The following is a 9681-nucleotide window of genomic DNA, read 5'->3' as shown; positions in this document are numbered from 1 at the left end:
AGCACCACACTTGATTAGTTTTTCATTGCGGGCTATTTCAGTTACAGTCATGTGGTAAAGGCTGTTATCCTCATTTGTGTTTATGAACACTTCATTTGTGGTTTCCAGCTGAAGTAACATTATTCTGTCATTATAACCAAACTTCTGATAAATCAATTGTTTTTATGGGTTGTGTAGTTCATGACTTGTAGTGCACTGATTTTGATTTGATTTTTTTTCAAATTAATTGTAAATTTAGGTTCATATCTCTTGTTCTGCTAGTATTCTGGTATTCCGGTATTCCAAGGTTCTGTCTTCTAAAGGCTTCTTTTTACTTAACTGTGCACTGATTTCAGTGTTTCTTTTATCAAACAAAATGAGTCTTAATGAATAGCATCCCCACACTTGATTTGGCCATTTTTTGTTTTTTTTGACAAAGGAGCATCCACATTACAGGCTCCAATTTTGCCACACAATTTGGATAAGCTATCATCTCATAGCTGGGTCATATATTGTCATCTGTTATTCAAAGTTTTGCTACCTTTAAGTTTTGTGATGCCAAAAATTTTGTTAGGTTGTGATGACCAATTATTGTACATGACTGCTTTTTTACAATGAGATTTCCCTTTTTCATGATGATATATTGCAATGGAATTAAAGCTTCAACATAGTATCTTTGACCCTACTTCTTATATCTGATATATAACCAAGATTTTTGCTGATTCTAAGAATTCCTTTCAGTACTTATATGTTGTTACGCATCGACCAAAACATGTCATAGTGAATTGTGATACATTATTTTTTAGCATAATTATTTTCCAGAAAAAATGGAAGGTTTCTTTTTATGATGCTGTATTTTTTAGATCTTTATAAGTGTTTTGTGCCTCAAAATTTTTGTTACAACATTTAAATTAGACCCCAAAAGTGACTACCTTTGGGGATAGATTCTTGTTCAATTTACTGATAGGGATTTTTCATACATGAAATCAAACAATCCAAGAGTGTGAGTATCTGCATTTCATGCTGATGTAGCATGATAAGTGAATATTATTTTGTTTTGTATTCTTTGAAGAGGCAAGGACCCACTTTGCTAGACTTGATACAACCCTTAGGTTTACTCGGTAAATTATTTACTACGTTTTTTGATGAAGTTGAAGGAGAAGTAAATTCCTAGGAAGAAAATCTAAGAAGTGTGAAAGGAAATAATAACTCAAAATTTGACATAAAATTCCTCATATCATTTCTTCATAAGTTATAATGGTCTTTTTTCAGTATTGCAGAAGCTTAACATGTACATGTTTGTGTTTTATGCTATGAGCATGTAAATGAATTTTGAAGTGGAAATTTTGTTTCAACAAAGAACCAAACTCGTAGGTGTCTACTATTACATATATCTGATCCAGTTATCTTATAGACTTGCATACAAGCAGTTGCTTGTAGTACAATTGTTGTAGAAGGTAGCCACTTGTTTGTGTTGATGAACATGTTTCCAAATTTGGGGGGGGGATGAAATATTTTGCTGTAGTTTCATTAAGTTTATTGTAACCCAAGTCATTACGAAAGTGTACGGTGGCCCACAAGTGCACGCCGAATTCTAAATCTCCACACCGAATTCTAAATCTCCGCACCGAATTTTAAATCTCCACACTGAATTCTAAATCTCCACACCAAACTCTAAATCTCTACACCTAATTCTAAATCTCAACGCCAAATTCAAATTGCTCACACCGAATTCCAAAGATCTGGGAGACTGGACCGAGTATTGTTTCATCGAATTGGCATTGCTTTGGCCCAGGGCGTTTAGTAGCCCATCTGCCGTTAGAATGTCTTTCAACATTTTCTGTAGGTGGTCAGGCAAGACCACGGTTTCGATCCTAATCTTGTGGATCTTGTCAGTTGCCGATTAACTAAATAGACTGGTAGAGATTCATTCTCGGTATCAGTCACACATGAGGTGTTTCACAACCATTTCATACTCACTAGAAGGATCGAAAATGCTTTGTTTCTATTGACTCTTACTTTTGGCCAATTGTGTGTACGCATCCATGATCCTTTCTGTAGGGGCATAAGTTGTGTTTTTCATATAGGCTAAGATGCAATATTTTGAGCAGATACTGCAATGTTTTTGCAGGGAGAGAGTTTCCTGCACTTGGTTTAGTGTTGTTCTTCAATTATTACTCTGTTTTCGGGGCAATATATTGCTTAGTTTTAAGTGAAATTGATGTTTTTGCAGTTTAATGTTCAATGTTATTCATTGATGTGGATTCCATGGTACTTTTGCAAAAAACACAAAATAACTTCATACTCATACCCCTCATTAAAGTAATACTTTATCAGTAGCTTTTTGAGATCAAGCTCGATACTGCAGTTGGAACAAAATCGGTTAATAGATATCGTTGTGCCACAGTCATCACATTTTAACGGTACTGTTCTAGTCGCCATTTTCTTTTCCCCATAATTCAATTCGATGAAACAATACTCGGTCCAGTCTCCCAGATCTTTGGAATTTGCTGTGAGCAATTTGAATTCGGTGTTGAGATTTAGATTTCGGTGTGAGCAATTTGAATTCAGCATTGAGATTTAGAATTCGGTGTGGAGATTTAGAATTCGGTGCGGAGATTTAGAATTCGGTGCGGAGATTTAGAATTCGGTGCGGAGATTTAGAATTCGGTGCGGAGATTTAGAATTCGGTGCGGAGATTTAGAATTCGGTGCGGAGATTTAGAATTCGGTGCGGAGATTTAGAATTCGGTGCGGCGATTAAGAATTCGGTGCGGAGATTAAGAATTTGGTGCGGAGATTTAGAATTCGGTGCGGAGATTTAGAATTCGGTGCGGAGATTTAGAATTCGGCGTGGAGATTTAGAGTTCGGTGTGGAGATTTAGAGTTCGGTGTGCACTTGTGGGCCACTGTAAAAGTGGATGTCAAAAGTGCACTTTTCAAAGTATCTGTTTGCTTGTGAAAGTGAATAGGGAAAGTGAATAGGGAAGTTGAATAGGGATTTCAGGATTACATTAAGAAGATTTCACAGAAATATGCTGTGTGAAGGGCGTCATAATTCAATTTCTGCTTGGTCTCTTTTAGATCATGGCTCACCAGATCCATGGGGGCATACTGGTCAGCTTGGTCCAGGATCCTATTCTGGTTCAGCTGGCTCCTACAGCAACAGTTATGGCATGCATCCAAGAGATAGCATGGTGGGTTGCACAGTTTAGTTACATGTACAATCACATTTTTGTTGGGTTGATTTGGTTTTGATTTAATTTGTTTACAATGTAGGGTTTTGTTTGTTTATTTTTAGAGTGATGTTCGTGGTATTCCCGTTTCAGCATTAGCAAAGGGTCCAGCTATTCACCAGCCTAGGGTGGGCACTGTTTATGGTGTTAGAATGCACATTCATCATCTCTGACCAGCATTGTGCTGATTACTTCCTCTTACCCGCTTGAACACAAGCTTAGCTGGCTGTAATCATTGCAAAATTGGGGTAGACACATAATATGCTGGTGCCACTTAAAGGGTTTCATTGCTGTCAAATAACATTAATTTTAACATGACCCTTCTTCCTGTGATTTATTAGCATGTGGGTCTTGCTCTTTGGTTTGTTTTCCTTTTGGCATCTCTCACCTTAAGTCAAAGTGTTGTACATGTGAGAAGTGAGCATCAAGCTGTTTTGAACAAGGAAATCATTCAATGCTGTGGGCCTGTCTGACTCTTAACTGATCACGGGCTTTTAACACTTCAAAACCTACATTGATTTAACATACATTTACTTTTCTATGCTGATTTTTGATTGTCAACTTTACACCTTTAGTGCAAATTTTTAATTTATCATGGAGTAGAGAAAATTTGATGAGTTTGTGGTGCAAGTGTGTGGTATCTTTCTGTAACATAGCTGTATTCATCAAGCATAATTTGTTAATTTAAAGCCTGCTATTTGCATTCCAAACCATGAAACGTCCTATCTATGAAACATGTTATTTTCTATTAACTGCTTCTTCAAAACTTCTTTGTTCATTATAGACTTTTAATTGTGTATCTTACATTCTATATGAGTATCCAAAGTCTGAAATATTTCCATTAAATTTTCAATTATTACATTTTTTTAAAGTATTTTTGCATTTGCTGAATGAATCTAATTTTTGAGCTAATTTTTTGCAACATCAGTAAATGTAGTCGTTACCTTAAAGGTAGAGTGCTTTATCTACAGAAGCACATTTGTGGATACTTAGGATTTGTATTGCTTCAGCTAAGCTTTTCCACTACATCTTCAAATTCCACAGGGTTACCATCACTTGGGCCATGGTGAGCCAATGGAGAGACTGTCGAGTTTACCACCAATGACATCATTTAGACAATCAGGAATGCACCATGGTCAATCATCACCCTATCTTCATTCTTCAGTGTCACCACCTCTAAATGGAAGTGATCCAATGGGTATGGTCTCTGGTTTAAAACCAATCCCAGGGCTCAACACTAACTTTTCAACTTACTGGCCAAGTGGCTCATGAAACCTTAGATGGTACGACAATGTCAGTTTGTTTACTAGCCAAACTGGTTAGTGGAAATCAAAAACTGCCAGCCAAAATCGAATTTCTACTAGTCTCTGGCTAGTGGGCCACTGTTAGTGTCGAGCCCTGTAATCCTTCAGTTGAAAATGTACCATAATTCAAGCAAGAGAGCTCAAGTTTTTTAGGAACAGCTGATTTCTTTTTATAGTCCTAGTTGTCATTTCCTCGGAACTTGTACTTAAAAGTATGCTGCAAAAAGAGAATGATCTTTTTTTCCAACTACTTAAAGATGATCATTCAATTAATTTTCCCAACTAACAGAGCCATGTTTTTCCTGCTTTCAAAGGGAGGGTCCCTGCTATTGAAGGAATTTTGGGAAGGGGGCAGTGGAGGTATAATATTGTAGATTGGCTTGTGGTTGCTTTAGTAATTAAAAAATTTCCTGACAAAAAATCTGTACAGGAGGGCCTCTGTGAAGTGAATATTTAAGTTTAAAGAAAGGCAAAAAAACTTTTTTGCTAGTGGTGCACTTCTTCGTGTGGATTCAGGGCACCATATTGTTTTCCTTTTTTCCGTTCTTGTGATATATCAAATTGTTACTTTTTTATTGCAGCCAGTCACAGCTCTAGGGCACCCACATCTGGTTCACAAACTGGAGACACACTAGGGAAGGCCCTAGCATCTGTAAGTGCACAATCCTGTTTGAGGATGTAATTTAAACAGCCTTACAATTTACTTAGGAAAGCTGAAAGAATAATTTGCTGCTTGCTAAGTTGTGATTGTCAAAAGATAGTAGAGAGTTTTAGATTCACGTTTGGTGTGTTAACCGCGAACCTTAAACCGCAGTTAGCGGTTTGAAGGTAGGAGTAATTAATCAACCGACCTCATCAACGGATCTTACATCTTCGGCCCTACGTTTTTGAAGCATGCGCTCCATTCGCTCCCTGCAACCTCCTCCCTTCCGTTTAACGAAGTTTCCATCATCACTGAAGGCTTCACTGAGTCTTTGAGCAACTTTTTTCCCACTCGGCCGGTTGTTCGGGTCTGTGGTAACTTGCTTGTCTCGCCAAATGTAAGTCTTGTTCCACAAGCGGCCAACGAAATGGAAGCATACTTGAGAAAAATCAAGAAAAACAGCGATATGTTTTTCGTGCTAGGGTTCCATTCGATTTCGAATTAACAAAAACCGGCACAGAAATGTTCACTGGTCCCAAAATCGGAAGTACCATTACACGTCTTTTTTATCAAAACAAAAGTAGTGCTCCGCCATCTTGAATTACCGACAGGATGAAAGTCCTTCATTTAAACACAAAATGTGGCCTAAAGTTTGGTTTTCTACCGTCCCAAACGCATGGGCCAAAAAGAAAATACCTCAAATGACATATATTTACGGGACATACCAAAGAACGTTCGAATAAGAAAAAGAAAAGCGCCGAGAGAGTTGACCTACCTGAAAATGCCTTTTCCGAAGTTGAAACGTGAACCGCTAACGGCAAACGTGACAGCTTGTGTCTGGTCACGTGACTTGTAGCGGTTTGGGGTTACACGTTGTAAGAAACAAACGTGAATCTAAAACTCTCTAGTGTTTAGTGTGGTCTCTAAATCTGAAACTGTTTATAAATATGTCTTAAAAGATTGATTGTTCTCAAAGATTTACCCAACAGACAATGGTGGGTCATACTCATCAAACCCAACAACACCAGTAGCATCTCCTCCTCCTCCATTGGCCACTGTGAGCGACAGACCTTTATCAGGTAAGATGTTGTTACCTAGCCTTACCATTTCTGCAGTTTGTTTAAAGAAAATGGTATATGTAGATTGTGATTCAATCGCAAAAAAGCCACTTGAGGAAGATTGTGAATAGTCACCGGGGTCTGTCATGAACCTCTGAATTTGTTTTATTCTGTCTAACTGTATACCTGTTCCACAACAGTTGCTTTAGATTTTATTGGTAGGCAGTGTTCATCCTAATTTTAATTATGACAGGTAAGGGAAATTTTCAAGCTAGTAGAGCAATCTTTTTTCCTGTAGCAACTTTAGGTGATCATTATAGAGGTTCTACAGTCAGTTAGTTTTAGTGGTTACTGCTTGTAAAGGAGAACACTTTGGCTGTAGAAGAAAAATAGATCTACCTTGATTTAACAATGTTGAATTGATGTTATTATAGCTGGCTCTGGAGCTTCAGGACATTCTTCAAGCTGGGGAAGAGCTAATCAACCAACGTCGCCTCCATACGAGAGTCATCTGCATTCTCTTGTGAGTTGGAGTTTGTCATAGCACTGAGTGAATGATCAATCCTTAATGAACACCCTATTCTCCATACTTTTCTCTATGGATTTCCTGAAGTGCTGACTGGGTGAATGTGTTTAACAATTCAGATTTCCTTTAGTTTAGTAATCATTTCCTTTCTTCTTGTGAGGTCAAAGTGTTATTCAGGGGTGAAAAATGAGGTGCTAGTCACTCATAGAGATCAGAGGATAAAATATCTTGTTCATTTAAGTTAAGTGATTAAACAATGGTTCATCAGGGTAGACAAATGCTAATGTAAAAAAATGAAGAAACAAAAAGGGCACGAGAATGATAAACATGACTTTAAGAATTTGTGTTAAGTTTAATTCATTAGCATACATTACTTAACACCTTTCCCAAAATTAGTGTGTCTCATCAAGGAGATCGCTCTTTTTTCGTTCTTACTTAGACATGTTGATTTTACATTACAGCAAAGCAGAATGGAGGAGAGGCTTGATGATGCTATCCATGTTCTGCGCACCCACGCTGAAGGTAGCCTCCCTCCTGGAATGTCACCAGTAGTAGCTGGAAGCTTGCTGAGTGCTGCAGCAGCAGTAGCAGCAAGTGCAAGTGGGGTTCAGGGTGTAAGTTATTCAGCCTCTGTGGGAAGTAGTGGTGCTTCAGCAGTAGCCATGGATCAGATGGTAAGCCAGAAGATTCTGAACTACACTCCCATAGCTGCAGCTTTTTTTTGATTATGAGAGTGGGCCCCTGCAATTCTAGATCATCTCAAAGCAAAAGTCTGTATACATTTAAATGTGCATGGGATGCCCTCCCCTCAAAGATGTTATAGTGAGGCAGGGGATACATGATAACACAGCCTAGAAAGTAAATTTGTCTAAGAAAGGTACTATTATTAGTTGAACTAGTTACACTAGGCTAGCCTTAAAAGTAAAATTGAACAGCTAGAGAAATGTTGTCACATTATTTGAAAGTATTGTGTGCGTTGAAGTGAAAGTTCTTTAACTGTTGTTAGGTTAGAAAAATAAACTCGAAAATAGTGAATTATCTGTTTTACCTGTACTGGTAATTTACAAAGAAAAACGGTAAAAGTACGAAAAGTTAGGATATCTCAGTCATTTCCTCAATAAGTAAGCTACAAGAAACTGTTGAAAACTAAACTGCACTTGATAATCTTTGTTGATGAAACTCTGTTATTCTTTAGAGTGGTGGACATAGTGGAATGGAAGATGATCCAGGAATGGCGTCACCAAGTACCCTATCAAGTAGAGGAGCAGGTTCACAAATGTCCCCCAGTAACTCAGAGACCAGTGAATCAAGATGTATGTACATTTCGATGTATTCTATCAGTAATCGGGATTTCTTTCTTTGGCAGTGGTTTTTTGAAAAGAAACGATTTGATTTGTTGACAAAAATGTCGAGGTGGTTGTAAGAAATTTGACTCGCCGTAGAGGAAGACATTTTTTTTCAATTCAACCTCCCAAAAAAATTCACGTGCATAAGGCGGCTGAAAAGCACATTCCAGAAATGTTACTTCAGGCTCTCACTTTACAAAGACAACGTACCATCCTTTTTTTTTAGTTCAACACAACCTTGGTTATGTTGATTAAGAGAAAAAAGCCTTCTAAGCTACTCTGATTTGACTGGTCATCATAACTATATTGATATATTCACACTGGACAGATGAAAATATTATCATCTCCGTGCAGGTTGGATGTGTAAGGGAAAATTCTAGTTTGCTTATAATCATGGATTAAGTAGGTTGTCTTTCTGCTCTGTCAGATGGTTCTAAAATGGACACAGGGGGTGACAGTGCAAAGAGCAACAAAGACTCGTCATCAAAGCAAGATATGAAAACTAATGGTGATTTGGCGGAGGATAGAGACAAGAGGGATTTGATTGTGGATGATGATGATGATGATGACGATGATAAATTGACAGAAGATGGTGGTGTTGATGACAATGGCCGAGTCAGGGTTGTCAGGGAACAAGAGCGGAGATATGCAAATAATGCCAGGGAAAGGTATGATCTTGAAAAAGCGTACGCACAGGCAGGATGAAGCAGTGGTACATTAGAGTCTGATACCCGGGTATCTCTAACTACTTATTATCTAGATGGCTGAACCCATGTCTGTGAGACCAAAACTGAAACTACTAAATACCAGCATACTGTAAATTTGTGTGGTGATCTTGTAATGGTTCTTTTAGCAACGGTTAGTTCAAGTTAAGAAAATTATTACTATTTTAGCATACCAAAAAAAAAAGGGGCAATTTGTAAGGCGGGTGTATGATAACTCCAGTCTTTCAAGCGTCTTTAAATGTAGACCATTTCAGACTGAAATTTCGATATTATTCTTAATGGCTTTGGCTTGAAATTTTATGTACTGGATACTTACACCATGCTTTTTTTATGGAATCATTAATTAGGCTGATTGTTATTGAAGTCTTCATTTTGAAGATAAGCCTTTTTACTCGGTACATCTGCAATGCCTAACACATTTGGTCCCCAGGAGGAGGTTGGAAGGCAACAGTTTTCCAGTGTTTTTCTTTTTATGGTCTTCTTTCTCAGAAAAGTTGAAAACTTTTACCGAGTGTGGCCTATGCCTGAGGCTTGATAAATTTTTTAGCACCAAAAATTACTGTGCGCACTTGTCTCACGCAACTGAAGACAAAGTTTTTCGCAAACCAAACAAACATTTTCCAAGTGCGTACGGGCTCTAAGTAACATTTTCACAATCACTGAATGATGCAAAAATAAAACGTTAAGCAGACCCTGCACTGTATCAGACTATACGTAGAGAGAGAGTCCACTTCCATGAAGTACTTAAGTTGTTAAGCTCTCGAAATCTCCACTTCGTTTTCACCTGAGACTTTTTAATCCGGTGGCGACATTTTTTATAACCGCAAACTAGTGTCGATCGTAAAAGGCTCAAACCATTGCGACT

At 37.9% G+C, this 9681-nt stretch overlaps 1 protein-coding gene and 1 pseudogene across 12 annotated transcripts in view; one reads left to right on the top strand and one right to left on the bottom strand.

The window, feature by feature from the left end:
• LOC111335933 (transcription factor 12) overlaps positions 1 to 9681 on the top strand; it is a 31378-nt gene that overhangs the window by 18886 nt on the left and 2811 nt on the right. For 8 of the 11 annotated variants that reach the window (XM_022941935.2, XM_022941936.2, XM_088732836.1 and 5 more), the window contains 9 exons: positions 3063 to 3175; positions 3280 to 3342; positions 4259 to 4412; positions 5100 to 5170; positions 6138 to 6240; positions 6654 to 6742; positions 7207 to 7419; positions 7941 to 8058; positions 8519 to 8759. In XM_022941935.2, the coding sequence (XP_022797670.1) occupies positions 3063 to 3175; positions 3280 to 3342; positions 4259 to 4412; positions 5100 to 5170; positions 6138 to 6240; positions 6654 to 6742; positions 7207 to 7419; positions 7941 to 8058; positions 8519 to 8759 (1165 nt within the window). The remainder of the gene's footprint in view (positions 1 to 3062; positions 3176 to 3279; positions 3343 to 4258; positions 4413 to 5099; positions 5171 to 6137; positions 6241 to 6653; positions 6743 to 7206; positions 7420 to 7940; positions 8059 to 8518; positions 8760 to 9681) is intronic. The other 3 variants (XM_088732845.1, XM_088732842.1, XM_022941938.2) reach the window with 1 other exon arrangement.
• LOC148741017 (uncharacterized) lies at positions 4412 to 5708 on the bottom strand (annotated as a pseudogene). Its single transcript, XR_015991638.1, has 2 exons — positions 5370 to 5708; positions 4412 to 4735 (listed from the first exon to the last, which is right to left on the bottom strand). The product of XR_015991638.1 is annotated as an uncharacterized LOC148741017 (transcript).

This window comes from Stylophora pistillata, chromosome 1 (genome assembly GCF_964205215.1).
Source record: "Stylophora pistillata chromosome 1, jaStyPist1.2, whole genome shotgun sequence".
Classification (NCBI taxonomy): Eukaryota; Metazoa; Cnidaria; class Anthozoa; order Scleractinia; family Pocilloporidae; genus Stylophora; species Stylophora pistillata.
The sequence above is the reverse complement of the archived record's forward strand: the minus strand, read 5'-3'. Positions and strand labels throughout refer to the sequence as shown.